Source organism: Crinia signifera, chromosome 1 (genome assembly GCF_055691185.1).
Source record: "Crinia signifera chromosome 1, ASM5569118v1, whole genome shotgun sequence".
In the NCBI taxonomy this organism is placed as follows: Eukaryota; Metazoa; Chordata; class Amphibia; order Anura; family Myobatrachidae; genus Crinia; species Crinia signifera.
The window spans coordinates 460,891,017-460,910,241 of record NC_139217.1 but is presented as its reverse complement, the minus strand read 5'-3'; the positions used below and the strand labels follow the sequence as shown (position 1 = coordinate 460,910,241).

The 19,225-nt window shown below is 48.1% G+C and overlaps 1 protein-coding gene across 1 annotated transcript in view; it reads right to left on the bottom strand.

The window, feature by feature from the left end:
- The window catches only part of SEC11C (SEC11 homolog C, signal peptidase complex subunit), a 30,957-nt gene extending 21,585 nt beyond the window's left edge, over positions 1-9,372 (bottom strand). The window contains exon 1 of the mRNA XM_083155274.1: positions 9,213-9,372. Within this exon, the coding sequence (XP_083011400.1) occupies positions 9,213-9,254 (42 nt within the window). The 5' untranslated portion in view covers positions 9,255-9,372. The remainder of the gene's footprint in view (positions 1-9,212) is intronic.
- Between the last annotated feature and the right edge of the window lie 9,853 nt (positions 9,373-19,225).

The window sequence follows — 19,225 nt, the reverse complement described above, 5'->3', positions numbered from 1 at the left end:
ACCATGCGATTCGATGCGATGCGATGCGATGACCCGATTTTTCCATAGGAATCAATGTTAAAATGGACTGAGTCCATTTTAACATGGAATTCAATGGGAAAAATGGGTCCTTTTCATACCCCTACTATCCAAGTGGGCATGGAGTTGGATATAAACCTGTGGCGAGCGTAGCGAGCCACCGAGCCCGAAGCGTGGCGAGCGAAGCGAGCCCCGCGAGGGGACGAATACCGTCCCCTCGCGGGGCTCGCTTCGCTCGCCACGCTTCGGGCTCGGTGGCTCGCTACGCTCGCCACAGGTTTATATCCAACTCCATGCCCACTTGGATAGTAGGGGTATGAAAAGGACCCATTTTTCCATAGGAATCATTTTAACATTGATTCCTATGGAAAAATCGGGTCATCGCATCCGATATCGCATCCGATATCGGATGCGATGCGATGCGATATCGCATCGCATCTGATTGTATGCCTTAACTTAAGGCATACAATCAAAAAATCGGCAGCCCAGATACTACATAAGTACCGAAACTGCAGACCAGAGCGTGCTAGAAGCACCAGAGCAGAGAGTGACACCCCAGGCAGAAAAGAGGAACTACAGACCAGAGCATACTAGAAGCACCAGAGCAGAGAGTGACACCCCAGGCAGAAAAGAGAAACTGCAGACCAGAGTGTGCTAGAAGCACCAGAGCAGAGAGTGACACCCCAGGCAGAAAAGAGGAACTACAGACCAGAGTGTGCTAGAAGCACCAGAGCAGAGAGTGACACCCCAGGCAGAAAAGAGGAACTGCAGACCAGAGCGTGCTAGAAGCACCAGAGCAGAGAGTGACACCCCAGGCAGAAAAGAGGAACTGCAGACCAGAGCGTGCTAGAAGCACCAGAGCAGAGAGTGACACCCCAGGCAGAAAAGAGGAACTACAGACCAGAGCGTGCTAGAAGCACCAGAGCAGAGAGTGACACCCCAGGCAGAAAAGAGGAACTACAGACCAGAGCGTGCTAGAAGCACCAGAGCAGAGAGTGACACCCCAGGCAGAAAAGAGGAACTGCAGACCAGAGCGTACTAGAAGCACCAGAGCAGAGAGTGACACCCCAGGCAGAAAAGAGGAACTGCAGACCAGAGCGTGCTAGAAGCACCAGAGCAGAGAGTGACACCCCAGGCAGAAAAGAGGAACTACAGACCAGAGCGTGCTTGAAGCACCAGAGCAGAGTGACACCCCAGTCAGAAAAGAGGAACTACAGACCAGAGGAACTGCACGGGTAGCAAGAGGTGCAGGGTGCTAGAATGAACACTAATTATATGTGTGGTATTAATAATACGCCATATCTACGCGTTTGTCCGACTCTTACAGCCCGCAATCCCATTGTCCCGCCTTCTCCCATGTGCAAACACTCCCTTCCAGCCCTGTTACACTTCATCAGCGGCAGCAGACAAATGCGTCAGCATCTGCACCTCCAATACCTGCGTAGCTCAGCGCACCGCCAATACCTGCATATGTGTGTTCAGCGCCTTTACATATGTTGCATGTGGGTATCATGGATATTAGCGACAGAGTGGAAGTGCGATGGTGACAGGCGCCGTAACTAGGCAGCGGTATTAGAGAAAAGCCATTAGCAGTGGCACCGCGGAGAGATGAGTGGGAAAAGAACAGGAAATAAAAGCAAACACTCCGACGTTACCTGCATTGTAATGCGGCTAAATACATCAGAAAATGAATGCTGGCCTGCTGAGATTTCCCAAGCTGCTAAGAGGGCTCTGATAGATTGCCTATTACCAGCGGAATCAGATGGGACCTTAATCACAGCGTACGACAGACGTCTAGGCACGCGCTGCTGCTTACAGGACTTGCAATGTAAGACAAGGGCAGTGCAGGAGCAGAATGCACAATATTCCGCGCAGCGAGCAGTAATCAGACTCTAAGGTGGTAGAACAGCAACGTCGCGACTCACATTTACTAAGTAACAGGTCTTTAGTGGTTTTTGAGGCCGCGGGAGAGTTAAAAGGAAACGGAGTGCGGCGTGGATAATGTGTGGGTTATGTGAATTCAAATAACCAGAGGCGCTGGTCTGCAGTGCTAAATCACTGATCTATGGGATATGTAATGACACCGCACGTTACACACTCCGGGTCAGCGAGGGGACTACAGATCTACAACTAAACAGGTACAGGTTGAGTATCCCCTATCCGTGCATCCCGTATTCGAATTATTCCAAAAAACCTGTTTTTTTGGAACAATTTAAATTTTTATATTTGTTCCCCCCCCCCAAACTTTTTTAGACTTACCAATTCCGCCGGCGTCCATGGCAGGCCTTCAGCATCCTCTCCGGCGTCTCCAGCGGTCCCAGGAGTGCTTCGCACGAGTGCGCGCCAGTGATGTCACCGGCGCGCCTGGGAACTCGCGCAAAGCACTCCTGGGACCGCTGGAGAATGCGCTGAAGGCCTGCAGTGGACTCCGGGGGAAAAATGATTCCTAAGAAAGAAAAATTTACTCCAAAAAACGGAAAATTCCCTTATCCAGAATGCTCGTGGTCCCGAGCATTTCGCATAAGGGATACTCAACCTGTAATATATACGGACTGCAAAAAACTGTGGACGCGCCAAACTTCTGCACTTGTTATCTGCCCCCACTTGTAGTACATCAGGCGTATTCTAAGGCGTATCCCCAATTCTAGACTGACATAAGGTGGAAAATTTAGGCAGATGTCTCACACAACTGCACTTTATTATTTATAAATGTATTCAGAATTATATTGATCTCCAAATCAGAATAGACTGGGTATAATCTCAGAATATGAATCTTGCAGCCATCTTGTTACACGGAGAGCCCAACTACTGCCAGCCACCTTGTTACATGGAGAACCCAACCACTGCCAGCCACCTTGTTACAGACACTGCAACCACTGCCAGCCACCTTGTTACACGGGGATCCCAACCACTGCCAGCCACCTTGTTACATGGAGAGCCCAACCACTGCCAGCCACCTTGTTACAGAGACTCCAACCACTGCCAGACACCTTGTTACATGGGGAGCCCAACCACTGCCAGCCACCTTGTAACACGGAGAGGCCAACCAATGCCAGCCACCTTGTTACACGGAGAGCCCAACTACTGCCAGCCACCTTGTTACATGGAGAACCCAACCACTGCCAGCCACCTTGTTAGACACTGCAACCACTGCCAGCCACCTTGTTACACGGGGAGCCCAACCACTGCCAGCCACCTTGTTACATGGAGAGCCCAATCACGGCCAGCCACCTTGTTACAGAGACTCCAACCACTGCCAGACACCTTGTTACACGGGGAGCCCAACCACTGCCAGCCACCTTGTTACACGAGGAGCCCAACCACTGCCAGCCATTGTAACACGGAGAGGCCAACCACTGCCAGCCACCTTGTTACACGGAGAGCCCAACCACTGCCAGCCACCTTGTTACACGGGGAGCCCAACCACCTTGTTACACGGGCCTACCACTGCCAGCCACCTTGTTACACGAGGAGCCCAACCATTGCCAGCCACCTTGTTACACGGAGAGCCCAACCACTGCCAGCCACCTTGTTACACAGAGAACCCAACCACTGCCAGCCACCTTGTTACACAGAGAGCCCAACCACTGCCAGCCACCTTGTTACACGGAGAGGCCAACTACTGCCAGCCACCTTGTTACAGAGAGAGCCCCACCACTATCAGCCACCTTGTTACACGGAGAGGCCAACCACTGCCAGCCAACTTGTTACATGGAGAGCCCAACCATTGCCAGCCACCTTGTTACACGGAGAGTCCAACCACTGCCAGCCACCATGTTAGAGACCCTGAGTACTGTTAGCTCCAGGTGTACAGCGACCCCACCATCCACCCTCGCTACTTACTGCTAACAAGTGCAGCCGTCACATCCACTGTTAGAAAATGGTGGTCAACTCCAGTGGTTCCCAACCCTGGTCCTCAAGTACCCCCAACAGTGCACGTTTTCCAGGTCACCCAGCAGGTGCACAGGTGCACTCATTATTCAGGCATATTATAACCCCTTTCCCGACATTGCCTTTTATGTTAATTTTTTTTTTTTCTTCCTCCTTGCGTTCAAATAAGCGTAACTTTTTTAATTTTCCGGCTATATAGACACATGAGGGCTTTTTTTTTGCGGGACAAGTTGTACTTTGTAATGGTACCATTTACTATACCGTATAATATTCTGGGGAATCAGGAAATAATTCAATGTGGGGTAAAAAAAAAAAAAAACGCCATTCCACAATTTTGCGCTGGTTACGTTTTTTTTGGAGTTCATAGTTCGTTTAAAATGATGGGTTATCTTTATTCTATGGGTCGTTACGATTCTGGTGATACCAAACTTATATAGTTTTCGTTATGTTTTACCACTAAAAAAAAAAATCACAACTTTTACGGTTTTTCTAATTTGCGTCGCGTCGCCATGTTCTGCGGCTTATAACTTTTTTATTTTTCCACCTACGGACCTGGGTGAGGGCTCATTTTTTGCGGGCTGAAGTGTACTTTTTAATTAATTTAATTATGGGATATGGGCGACTTTCTGATCTCTTTTAGTTATTTTTTTTGGGGTACGCGATGCGACCAAAAAACGTAGTTTTGGCGTTTGGAATTATTTTCCGTTTACGCCTTTAACCGTGCGGGATAACTAATGTTATATTTTAATAGATCGGACTTTTAGGAACGCGGCGATACCAAATATGTTTATTTTTTTTATTTTTTATTTATTTTTATTTGTGAAATGGGGAAAGGGGGGTGATTTGAACTTTTAATATTTTTTTATTTTTAAACTTATTTTTTTTTTTTTTTTAACTTTTACTACAAGGCCCCCTAGTGTACTTGACCACTAGGGGGCGCGATCGCCTGTACTAGGTTCAGCCATAGAGCTCTATGGCTGAACGTAGTGATTTTCAGCACTTTCTATTACATCCTGCCTCAGGCAGGATGTAATAGGAATACTGACACGGCCAGCACAGGGGTCTACATTAGACCCCTGGCTACCATGGCAACCGATCGGCACCCTCCGATCTCGCCGCGGGGGGCCCCGATCGGCGCCGGAGGGGGGCGCCCCCCCTCCGATCAGCTATTTATGCACTGCGGTCGCTTTGCCCGCGGTGCTTAAAGGGTTAAACGGCCACGATCGGCGAACTCGCCGCTCGTGGCCGTGAGAGCAGGGACCTGGCTGTAATATACAGCCATTACCTGCTCTCTTTCAAGCCAGCTCACTCCGTGAGCTGGCTTGATTCCCCCTCAACCGACATATGACGTAAATGTACGTCATATGTCGGGAAGGGGTTAAAAGATCCACAGGTTGAGCTAATTACATCAAATGTGATTCTGTGTGGAGACCTGGAAAACATGCACTGTTGGGGGTACTTGAGGACTAGGGTTGGGAACCACAGGTCTACTCCATCACATCCATACTTTCTGGTCGTGATCTGCAGAGCAATGACCTGGTAGTCTGCTACTGACCACTCGAGTTAGAGGTTCTGTCTCCATACTTACACGAAGGGTGAAATGTAATAGGATGAGAGATTCTGAAAGTGAGAGATTTTAATAAGAAATCTCCAGGTTTTTTTAAAGCGGCAATAATTTACACTGCAAAATCAAACTGGGTTTGCAGTGTAAATGATTGCCGCTTTTAAAAAAAGTGGCGATTTCTTACCAAATCTCTCACTTTCTGAATCTCTCATCCTATTAAATTTCACCCAAAGTCTCAAAGGCCACCTTTTTTAAAATGTAATTATTCTTCCTATTGCACCCCATTAAGCAGCACATGCTGAAAATTCCACCAGCTAACCAAGGTGTCACCCTGATGTCCCCTTCCCTCCTGCATGTCACCACTCTCATAACACATTCTAGGCTACAGAACCATGCGAAGTGCAGAAGCCAGGGCCATGCAGGCTGGTCACCATTGTAGTATAGTGCAGAAGCCAGGGCCATGCAGGCTGGTCACCATTGTAGTATAGTGCAGAAGCCAGCGCCATGCTGGCCGGTCACCATTGTAGTATAGTGCAGAAGCCAGCGCCATGCTGGCCGGTCACCATTGTAGTATAGTGCAGAAGCCAGGGCCATGCAGGCCGGTCACCATTGTAGTATAGTGCAGAAGCCAGGGCCATGCAGGCCGGTCACCATTGTAGTATAGTGCAGAAGCCAGCGCCATGCAGGCCGGTCACCATTGTAGTATAGTGCAGAAGCCAGGGCCATGCAGGCCGGTCACCATTGTAGTATAGTGCAAAAGCCAGCGCCATGCAGGCCGGTCACCATTGTAGTATAGTGCAGAAGCCAGCGCCATGCAGGCCGGTCACCATTGTAGTATAGTGCAGAAGCCAGCGCCATGCAGGCCGGTCACCATTGTAGTATAGTGCAGAAGCCAGCGCCATGCAGGCCGGTCACCATTGTAGTATAGTGCAGAAGCCAGCGCCATGCAGGCCAGTCACTATTGTAGTATAGTGCTGAAGCCAGGGCCATGCAGGCCGGTCACTATGGTAGTATAGTGCAGAAGCCAGGGCCATGCAGGCCGGTCACCATTGTAGTATAGTGCAGAAGCCAGGGCCATGCAGGCCGGTCACTATGGTAGTATAGTGCAGAAACCAGGGCCATGCAGGCCGGTCACCATTGTAGTATAGTGCAGAAGCTAGGGCCATGCAGGCCGGTCACCATTGTAGTATAGTGCAGAAGCTAGGGCCATGCAGGCCGGTCACCATTGTAGTATAGTGCAGAAGCCAGGGCCTTGCAGGCTGGTCACCATTGTAGTATAGTGCAGAAGCTAGGGCCATGCAGGCCGGTCACCATTGTAGTATAGTGCAGAAGCTAGGGCCATGCAGGCCGGTCACCATTGTAGTATAGTGCAGAAGCCAGGGCCATGCAGGCCGGTCACCATTGTAGTATATTGGGGCATACTTGTTTTCAGTACCTCATTTGGGCGAGCAGTTGGAGACATGAGATTTATATTTTACTTAAAAGAATAAATCAGTGACGCTACACTTTAATGTACATAACTAGACATACCCCGGGGCTTCGTGGGAGTGATTAGTGACCGTGTTCTGAAGCAATAACACTGCACAGTGCGTAAATGACTTCCCAGCAGGACAAGGAATATAATCATACACTTTTAATTGGAAACAATCACTTCAACGTAATAAAAAAAGGGATCAAATTGTAAACGCGCGTTGTATATATATCTTATATCAGGGCTCGACAAACTCTGGTTGCCAAACCACCATAGAGATGAAGATTTTAGTCCTAGCGACGAGCATCTTCTGTGCTGGGACGTCACCTGTCCATAGAGTCTAACTGCTAGGGAGATGGGACAGACAGAAAAGGAGGAACCGGCTAGCAACAAGGAACGGGTATGGGTAAAATCCGGAATCGGATAAGAGACCGGAATGCCGGACTGGACATCAAACTCTGCATTCCGGAGCTTGTAGTATCCGGTCTGGGGGTGTCCTGTCCGGGGGTGCTCCATCTGATGGGGCTGCTCTCGCACCTGTCACCTGGGAGAGGAGAGGGGGGAGAATACAGCCTCACCGCATGGTCCGGGGGTGTAATAAAAACTGGAACGGTCCAGACCACACAGGGAGGCTGTAATCTCCCCTTCCCCATGTCCCTGGTGTGAGCAATCACAGGCATCCCCCCGGACAAGACACCCCCCGCATGGGACACCCCTCGGACCAGACACTATAAGCTCCGGAATGCAGAGTTTGTTGTCTGGTCCGGCGTTCCGGTGTCTTATCCGGGTCCGGTTTTTACTTAGTCCCACAAGGAACGGGTTAAGCATAGGAGAGGGGAGGAGGGCAGAGCAGCAGAAAGAGGGAGGTAGAGCCAAACAAGGCAGGGGTGGTACGAAATGGTGCATACTCTGACAGTGAAATGCCGCCTGCATGAACGCCCCACCCCCCCAAAAGTCTGGGCGTTCCCATTGGCGCAGCCGCCACCCCACCCTGTCCAAACTGATAGGTGCAAACGGGGTGGCGAACTCGCACTATATACTGTATGCGGGGTATGTATATAGATCACAGGCTATTAAGTATCTGTAGTTGTAGCAATATGTGTGAGCTTTATACTAATGGTGTCTACACACGGTACTATGCTTGGATGCTTTTTGAACTTTTTAGTTCAGAACGCATCACGTGTAGTGTTTCCATATGGCTTGCGATGTATGTGTAGGCAGTACTTTCTGTACTTAAGCTTTTGCGTAAGTACAAAACGCACAGCGCACATATCACACCGTGTGTGTGGGCAACTTTCGTTTCCTGCATTTTAACTAATTAAATGATAGCTATAATTATAATATTCCTGCCCATAATGTCACATGCAGTCATTCTAAAAACATACATGAGGGCTGCGTATCCGTTTGACGGATCGACCGTGTCTAGATTGACCATGTTAAGGTCATTCGCGATTAGTCAAACGCATCTAGCTAGACGCTTAAAGATCGTCGACAGCATCTAGATCGTCAGAAACAAAAGTTAGATGCCAGCGTTAGGTCGTCGGGAACGTGATCGACAGACAAGGCCGACATGAGTTTTTACCTTTTTTGTTTTTGCTTTAGACTGGCTTGGGTCGCACGTTACCACCAAAGTGGGCACAGAGTTAGATTATATTAGTGTGCCTGAAGTATGGCGAGAGGACACTGTACACTTGTTTGCCCTCCGTGTTGACCTATGCCACCAAAAACCACATGTTAACGTTATCACTGTCGATCACGCCCCCGTCGACCTAACACTTGCGCCTAACTTTAGATACTGTCGATATATACACTGTCGACTTTCTTTAGGCGTCTAACTAGACAGGTTCAACAAAGCGTGGTGGACCATAAAATAATTTCAGGCATGTCCAAACTGTGGCCCTACAGCTGTTGTGAAACTACACATCCCAGCATGCCTAGCAATAGTTTTGGCATTCCCTAATAGCAAAACTGTGGCAAGGCATGATGGGACTTGTAGTTTCACAACAGCTGGAGGGCCATAGTTTGGACATGCCCATAACCGGGGGCTGTGGGACCCCTAATTGTCTGTCTCATGTTATTATAACTATACCCTGGAAATGACCTGATAGAACTGCATATAACACAGGATAATGAGTATAAGTGAGGCATGAGGTACTGGATAATGCCCCATTGACGTACCACAGTGATAAAAGTTACTGGGTGCTAATACATGTGGCCCCCAGCTAGGCACCATATGGAACCCCCTGGGCAGCCATGGCTTTCACTCACCTGCCTCTTGTTCATCCTCCGCAGGTCCCCGAACACGTCCATGGCTAGGGTGCCCGCCTGGGATGGGGGTGCATGGGGTGAGAGCCGGGGGAGAGGTGCCAGCTGCTGCCACCACCACAATACAGAGGCTGGCTGGCAGCACTGGGAGGAGGGGCTTGTTGCCAGGATACCCTCCCCGGTTGCCCCTGTTCCATGTGGTGCTCATTCATAGGCCGCTGGCACGGCATGACGGGATATGTAGTCCTCAGGCCGGCGTTCTACGTCTACGGAGCGCGGCGGGGACTACATGTCCCGTCATGCTTTGAGCGGGGTTCTCGAGATAAAGAAAGCTAAGTCAGCTAGGAAGACCCTGCAGTAATGATACATATATTATTAGCTAGCACTACTACAACTACAGGTGCAGCCCTCGGGGTCATGGCACAGTCACTGCATGTAAATGGTAGGGGAATGACACAGTTCCTGCAAATAGACTGCAACAACAAAATGACAGTTCCTGCAAAAAAAAAATGACACAGTTCCGGAAAATAAAAAATGACACAGTTCCTGCAAATAAAAAATGTCTGTTCCTGCAAATAAAAAATGACACAGTTCCTGCAAATAAAAAATGTCACAGTTCCTGCAAATAAAAAATGTCACAGTTCCTGCAAATAAAAAATGTCTGTTCCTGCAAATAAAAAATGACACAGTTCTGGCAAATAAAAAATGACACAGTTCCTGCAAATAAAAAATGTCTGTTCCTGCAAATAAAAAATGACACAGTTCCGGCAAATAAAAAATGTCTGTTCCTGCAAATAAAAAATGACACAGTTCCGGCAAATAAAAAATGACACAGTTCCTGCAAGTAAAAAATGTCAGTTCCTGCAAATAAAAAATGTCTGTTCCTGCAAATAAAAAATGACACAGTTCCGGCAAATAAAAAATGACACAGTTCCTGCAAGTAAAAAATGTCAGTTCCTGCAAATAAAGGGCAACAAAAAGTGACAATTTCTGCAAATAAAAAATGGCACAGTTCCTGCAAGTTCTATTGAAGGTGGGATGTTGCCCATAGTAACCAATCAGATTCTACTTCTTATTTAGTTAGCACCTGCTAGAAGATAATATAAAGAAATTTATTGGTTGCCCATAGCAAGATGCCATCTTAAATAAAACTCCCACCTTAGTAAATAATATAATGAGAATTATATTTATATAGCGCTCGCTCTCTAGTAGGACTCAAGGCACTGAACAGATAGAATAAACGTAATACAGTACAGGAACAATGAAGTACAGGAAAGCTTCATAACTTACACAGAGCATGGAGGTACTTAAGGGAATTAAGAAAATCCTTGAGTAAACAGGAAAGTCTTGAGTCTCTTTTTGAAGGATTCTAGAGTGGGGGTCTCTTGAACTGTGCAGGGAAGGGAGTTCCGTAGAGTTGGAGTCGCATGGCTAAAAGCTTGACCTCCAGGTGAATTACGGGAGATCCTAGGTACTGCTAACAGTCCTTCATCTACAGATCGCAGTAATCGGGTGGGACAGTATGGAATCAGAAGCTGCTTCAGGGACCTTGGGCCTTGGTCATGTAGGGCTTTGAAATTCGGTAAGTTGATCTTGAAACTGATTCACCATTTTATGGGCAGCGAGTGAGGGGAGTAGAAAATGGCAGTTATGTGTCTAGAATGGGGGCTGGTTGGGTAACACCCTGGCAGCTGTGTTTTGTACCTCACAGTGTCTAGATAGGCAGTCAATAGGTTGACCCCAAAAGGTCAGCATGCAATAGTTTAACAGGGTCAGAAGGTCACCGGGGTCAAAAGGTTGACAGTGTCAAAATGTCAACAAGTACAGATACAGGAAAAGGTTGACATGAATATTTAAAAAAAAAATTGTGTCAGTGTGGAGAACCGTCGACACAGACCCCTAATTAGTGCAGGGTTGACGACTCGTAATCTTGCATTACGAGTTTGGGGGCGGGGCTTAACTGTGACATCATTAAGCCCCGCCCCCATTACGGCAAATAGCCAAAATGACTGGTAACCATGGAGGGGGCGGGGCTAAAATGACACGATTGTGCCGTTTTAGCTCCGCCCCCTCCCCTGAGACCCACGGGTTGCGGCATATAAATGCCGCGATCGGGGGGCTCAGTGGGGGTCCCCCTGATTCCGGGAGGGTTGCCCACTCTTCCGGGGGCCGGGAGGAAGGACCCGATTTTCGGGAGACTCCCGCAAATTCCCGGGAGGGTCGGCAACCCTGAATTAGTGTAACTCGTCCCCTCACATGGGCCCTTATTCTGATTGACGCGTACTTTACCGCATACTTTCGGATGGCGTCTTTACGGCGTCTGCGCATGCGTGGAGAACGCAACGCGCATGTGCCAGGCCTTGACTCCGTACCAGTTCGGCCAAATCCCGTCCCAAACTGTTCCCCGCAATCAGTCGGGAAATATGGGCGTATTATGGGCGTCATGCGGAATGACACATGGGCGTAGTTTCAAAGTGGGCAAAACGGGGCGGAAACATGGGCGGACACGGGGGAGTACACTTATGTTGGGGGGCGTACATTCGGATAGCACTCCGAATGCACGCGATCAAAAAGGGAAGAAATGTGCGGTGTCCACAAGTGTACTATTGCTTTGCGGACACCACTCGTTCATGCGGTAGGCGAACGGACCGCCTAATGACTACAAGCATTAACACCTGAACCCAATAGAATCGACTCCTTTACTCATTACTCACTAATAGGACGCTTGTCAGTGCTTTAATTGAAACCATTGCACTTCAATTGCTGTAAGGGTTAATGTGTGCAATGCATGTGTTAGGCATGCTTGTAAGGATATATTGGCATCTAATTGATTCCAATTCCAAATAAGCAGTTTTTTATGAGGATAGGTAATTGAATAAGTGGGTCATGTGATGTATTGCAGAAGATACATAATAGTGGGTTGTTTGGCGTAAATACTCCGCTTACGGGCGGTAGCACCGCTTGGCTCCCGTTCGGATGCGGTATTTCCGAGCATACTCTGTAATACTCTGTAATACCGTGCAGAATCGGAGTGTTTCTCCCGCACACGCATGGTTTGTATGTCGTCCGTAAACACGCCCTGTTCTTAAAGAGTGAGTCCGTCCGAATGCGGAGGACCCGTGGGCGTTTCTACGGACGATGGCCGCACGCGGCAAAACACCGTGGCGTGCGGACCGCTCCGTAAGAATGCGGGAATATCCGCACCATTCAGAATAAGGGCCATGGTTCTCTTCACTCTCCATGCTTCGGGCTCAGTGCCTCCCTCTACGCCGACATGGATGGGGAAGTAAGAATCTAGACACTGTGGGGGAAATTTAAGATGTCTCTAAGATGTGAGATCTATTTCATATGGGATGTTGCTATAGGGCAACCAATCAGATCCTATCTATGATCTTCAAGAACGAGCTAAATAAATAAGTAGTACATTCTGATCGGTTGCCCATAGCAACAACCCGTGTGAAATCGGACTTACATCTCAGTAAATTTCCCCCTCTAGATCTGTCACCCGGAACCATTGAAATATTTTCGCTCCTTTGCATTTTTAACTCATTAAAACTGTTTAAATGATAATTATAACATATTAATTACCATAAATGCATATGCAATCAGATGGGAGCCAAGGGAATTTGTAATTGCAGGATCTTTACTTATTTTGCCTACATCCTAACTAAAAAGAAACACAACATGGACAAAGTATCGCCAATGTTTCACTACACAAATCAGTGGTGTAACAATAGCGCCGCAGACCCCGCGGCGGTGGGGAGGCGCCAAGTAAGTGTGGGCGCCGTGATCTGCGGGGGCTATTGTTACTCTACTGATCCCGCCGCCGCCACGTCTGTATTCGGCCGGGATTCGGGACCACGGATCTACTAATCTGCATCCCAGCGCTCCTCCAGGCGCCGGGATGCAGATTAGTATATCTGCGGTCCCAACTCCCGGACGAATACAGACGCGGTGGGGGAGGCAGGGTAAGACAGGGCGGGGAGGCAGAGTTAACTTTAGGGAGGGGGCGCCAATATTATCTGGGGGGGGGGCACAAAAATTGGCGCTACACTACTGACACAAATGATTTTGTTTTTTTCTAAATTGTTTTGTCTATTTATAATTATTAAAAATGTTCTATATCCTGAGTGCAGTTGTTTTGAGTATTGAGCAGCGCGGCCCTCTATCCGAGATAGTAGAAATAGACTGTGCTGTACAGTGTATTTCTACTTTCTATTCCGAAGCCGCAGGGCCAAGCGTTGGGATCGAATCGCCATCGGTGCAGCTAAACACGGTCTGATTTGCACTAACTTGCTATCGATTTTGTCTATATAGTCAGACTCAACACACCATTAGGTCTACATTTGCGGCTGGTGCTGTGTATGTCCTAAAGCAGACAGGGAACAGGCAGACGAGGAGGGAGCGTTACAGAATGCTGATCACAGGTACTTTCAGGGACACTTACCAGTATAGTCACCCTGTAGTTTGGTCAAGTAGGGCCAGATTAACACCGAGGCAGATGGAACTGCAGCTCCAGGGGGTGTGGATCGTTTTATCGACCACACTTAGGTTGACAGTCATTAGGTCAACACCGTTGGGTCGACAGGGGGAAGGTCGACTGGGTTCTAGGTCGTCATGGGTCAAGGACAGGTGTTTAGGTTGATATGGGACAAGGTCAACATGGGTTTAGGTCGACATATGCGTTAGGTCGACAGGCCGTTAGGTCGACATGGGTTTTTGCACTGTTTTTTTTTTTACCCGAATGTCGACACAGTCGACATGGACACAGTTGGAAGTCAACTGCAGCCCCTTCGCATTGCTCGCTTTGCTTGCAATGCTTCGAGCACGGTGCCTCGCTGCCCTCGCCACACTATTTTATTCTCACACCACGCCCTAGTTGATGGTAGGGCATGAAATACCGCCTGTTGGCACATGTCGGCTCAAAAAACTCTGAAAAAACCCATGTCGACCTAACCCATGTTGACCGAAAGCATATGTCGACCTAAACCCACGTCGACCTTGTCCCACGTCGACCTAGACACCTGTCGACCTTGACCCATGTCGACCTAGAACCCTGTCAACCTTCCCCCCTGTCGACCCAACGGAGTCGACCTAATGACTGACGACCTAAGTGCTGTCGACAATATGACCGTATCCCGCTCCAGGCCTCCACATAAAATTAGGCCCATCACCATGACAGTACGATGATCACCAGACAGACACCAGCCGGTCACATGGGTGGCCATAAATCATAAGTATTAATATTACGTTCCTATTTTACACATTTATGCAATTTGTGCACTTTTATATAATCTATGGAGACATTGGGGAATATAGTGTATGAGGTCTACATGGCATTGACCTCACCTCCTCTTATCATAATAGGTCCTTGAACATTTTCAGCTCCAGGCCCAATAGGCCCTTAATCCGTCCCTGCATTTAAGGGCTGCTTGGTTGGTATTTTAGCTCTCACCACTTTATCACTCTCCAAGGCTTAGTACATCTGCCCAATCGGGAAGCAGGGATGCCATCAGGGGGGACTGTTGGGACTCCATCCCTGAGTATGGACCGCGAAGGGGACCTGTATTGAGGTGGTGTGGACCGCATCGCACTGCAAGCATCCATAAAGGGGCGGCACATTTAGAATATGTAGCTGGCCACGAGCCAATCAAATCTTGCAAAGCGGCAGCCAATCAAAGGCTGCCACTGTAGCAAATTTGAAATGCCGCTGGCGCTCTCCCTCTTTATGGCTGTCTGCAGGGCCGGACTGGGACCAGAAATCAGCCCTGGCATTTTGAGCACACAGGCCTACCTGGCAGGTGGGACCCTTGCGCGGCAATAAGGGGGTGTGGTCTTATGGAAAGGAGGCGTGGCAACACAAAAAGGAGGCATTACACATTATGGCATTACACATTATGGAACACACCGTAATGCCCTTGTAAAAAAAAAACAAAAAAAAACATTTTGGTTGGATAGTGACAGTAACAAGTATAATTGCAGATGTGTACTGCTACTGTGTACTGCTACTGTGTACTGCTACTATGTACTGCTACTGTGTACTGCTACTATGTACTGCTACTGTGTACTGCTACATCTGAGACGTGTGATAGGATGACTTACATCCAAACGTAAATAAGCAGTTTGTAAATAACCAGAGCAGTTTCTCACCTTTTAATAATGGGTTTGTTCCAAAAAAAAACCTAGTTCTTAATTTTGTAGTGTAGTGTTTATTCAGATGTGAAAAGGATCACATACAGGGCCTTCACATTCAGATCTGACCTCAGTACAAATTTGTTTGGAAAATGGGCAAAACCATGTGCACTGCAGGTGGGGCAGATGTAACATGTGCAGAGAGAGTTAGGTTTGGGTGAGTTATTTTGTTTCTGTGCAGGGTAAATACTGGCTGCATTATTTTTACACTGCAATTTAGATTCCAGTTTCAGCACACCCCACCTGCAGTGCACATGGTTTTGCCCATTTTCCAAACAAATTTGTCTTCTTTATTTCCAGCAGGTAGACAGCATACAGGTGATTATACAGCAGCGTAACTAGAACTGTAGCTCCCCACTTCCCCCAAAAATTCTGGCTCCCTCCCCCTCCCGCCGCCGCCAAACACCTCCACCGCCAGTAAACACTAAAGGAGCCCATACACGCTCCGTTCTGGGCGTCCGTTCTGTACTTTTAAAGTACACATCTTATCGCATTGCATGCCTTGTGCATTCATTGTGCATGCAATGCGATGTGATACGATGTTTAGCTAGTACAAAAAGTATGTGCAGCACATACTTTTTGTACTGTACTCTGAGATGCGCGGGAGCGCGCATCTCAGAGTACAAAACGGACGGAGCAGGAACGGAGCGTGTATGGGCTCCTTAACAGCGCAGGTACAGACTGAACAGTACCTGCGCTGCTTTCATCCATCGGGGCCCGTGAGAAGAGCATCCTGCTCTCTACAAGACGGCGATGCAGTCAGGAAGGGGGAGCGGCGGGCAGGGTGGCTGTGTGAGGACACTCGCTCATTAACCCGCCCCATGGGCGGTTCATGGGGCGGGTCACCGAGCATCCTCACACAGACAGCCAGAGAGAGAGAAGGCTGCATATCCAACCTTATTGGCTCCTGCTTCAGACTCTGCAAAGCTCACACAGGCTCCTGGCAGCCTCCGTGAGTGCCGTGACCCTGCACCCCGGAGGCGCCTGCTCCCCCCCGCCACCGCTAGGGCTGCAGGGCCCTAATTACGCCACTGTGATTACAGCTTGGCAGTTCAGATCACAGCTTAACATGTTTTACAGCAAGCAATACACAGGTTTCATAAGTGGGTACAACAATCCAGAGGTCCCTAGCATAGTCTCCACACCCCAGGCCTATTGCCCAGCCACTAACAGGCATTGCAAACACTGACCCTATGCCCTGAACAGATATTTAACAGCAAACAACAGGTGTTGCTTGTGAGGTTACCGGTTCCTCAATCACTCAGACACCGAGCAGATCAAACCAAAATACGGTTTATTTTTTCACAGCACACACAAGTAGATAAAGACAGGAACAAGAGGCAAAATGTAGCATGGAAACATCCAGGTAGCAGTTCAAGTCCATGTAGCATCACAGTTCCAAATCACAAAACTATCACTCTCCACACAGCAGTGATAGCAGAAACCTGTATAAGTCCACACAATAGCGTAGTAGGATGCCCACCCCGGGCAAACGACGTGTTCCACAAGATCCAGTGGAGGGTATGACCCCTTAGCCAGGATTGCGACTAACATCTCAAGCTGGCATGTGTACCAGTCATTTTAAAACCTTCTAAATTCCCACGGTGCCCGAACTATCAGTGGGCTTGTACTGGGTCCGGATTGGTGGATTCAAGAGTCAGGTATATCCCCCCCTTCAAGCTGCAGCTGTCCATCTGCTACTGCCCCCCCTGCTGGGTCCGGTTCCAGTGAGTCTGCTAGAGTCCAGAGATGCACAAAGAAGTGCAAATAAGGAGGAACAATCACAAGGTAATTTGGTTATGTCCTGATTACCCCCTGTGGACATAACCTTCCTGTAAATAGCAGGGGAATTGGATCACCCCCTGTGGACATTTCCTGTCAGACCATATATGGGCAACAGCATCTGATCTACAGTCTAATGCTGGCCACACATCAGAGCAACTTTCCTCCAACCATCCAACTAGGTGCTTGGATGGAATAAAAATATGGTACTGGATGGGAGCAAATGTAACATATTTGCTCCCAAAATCTGGAAAAGCCTGAACCTGTTTAATTTTAACAATTGGACTGCATGTTTTTGTCCATTTTCTTGGGTTTGTGAGCACATTTCTGATTGTCCTTTGCTCCCATCCAGAACCAGATTCTTATTCCATCCAAGCAAGTAGTTGGATGGTTGGAAGAAAGTTGGTCTGATGTGTATATCCTATAGATTGTAAGCTTGCGAGCAGGGCCCTCCTACATTTTAACTGTCTGTAAATACCCTGTTTTGTTGTATCACTGTCTGCTATTGTAAAGCGCAACGGAATATGCTGCGCTATATAAGAAACTGTTAATAAATAAATAAATAAATGTGTGGCCAGCATTATACTATGGTTCTGGAAATACACACACATATGGGGAATAGAAACATCTACGGAGAACAAGAGGGTACAGACGGACTAAAAAGAACATTAATCACTACACATAATAAAATATAATAATTACAATCTTACTGTGAGTCTGATAACCTCACATTGCTAATAAGCCAAACCAGGATTTACATCAGATCTTATGCTGGCCACACATCAGACCAACCTTTATCCAACCATCCAACTAGTTGGTTGGATGGAATAAAAATCTGGTGCTGGATGGGAGCAAATGTCAATGAGCAATTTGCTCACAAACCCCCAAAAATGGACAAAAACATTCAGTGAAATTATTTAAATCAAATAGGTCCAACTACATTACTTTGTCTGAGCGACAAGTTTTGTCCGTTTCCAGATGTTTGGAGCAAATTACTGATTTACAAATTACATTACAGGGTTGGAGCGGATGTCAAACACATGCTCCACTGCTTTCCCTGCCCGTCGGAATAGGGGATGAAGGAGAAAAAGCGGGTGATTGTAGGTGAATGCAGGCAATAGGGGAGATGCTCTAAAGGGAAAATACGGTAAAAAAAACCATTATCGGGTGCGCATGCGCAGTATGTATGAAGTTACTGCGCAGGCGCTGGCCTCGTGCAGGGGACCAGCGGCCGGGACGGCGGGTGCAGGAAGCATGGCAGCGGAGGGGGGATAGCCGATAGCAGGCACTGGAAAAGTCAGTTCGATAGGCTGCGAACATATACACAACCTAGCGAACAGGTCATGAATCAGGCCCATGGCACAAAATGATATCGTGCACATTAACCAGCCGAACTGGCATATAAGGGTCACCTGTGGTAATCAGGTTATTAATTCCTGCAGCCCAAACTTCTGAAGGTAGAAAACGGAATGTAATGATGTCAGCGATGACATCATGACGAGACAGAAATAACTGGACATAGATCTACTCCCAGGACATGGCTGTTGGATCAATGCTGCAGGGCCGTGACTAATTGTTATGAGCTACTGCATGACATTAATTAGATTTATTGCAATTATACTCAGACACGGACTCTGATCTGCATAATGGAGAGATGTCCGGACACATAGGAGGATTCGGTTTATTAAACCGCGTTACTTAAGGCGCGAGTAAAGCTGCGCATCACCGCGTCGCCAGCCTGTGGCCATTCATTTTAATAACAGGTTTTTCTCAGAAAGGGAACAGGAACGGTAGAGTCGTTAGATCGACACATATAATGTCGACAGGCATTGGCCCGACCCCTGAAGGTCAAAATGGCTTAGGCCGACATATAAAATAGGTTGACATGCTTAAGGTCGATGTGGTTGGAAGGTTGACACAAGGGCTAGGTCAACAGTCAAAAGGTCGACATGGGTTTTTCCCTTTTGTGTGTGTGCCGACGCTAGAGCGTGGAGGGAGAATATATAGTGGGCAGAGCGTTGTGAGGCTCCGTGCCCGGGGGG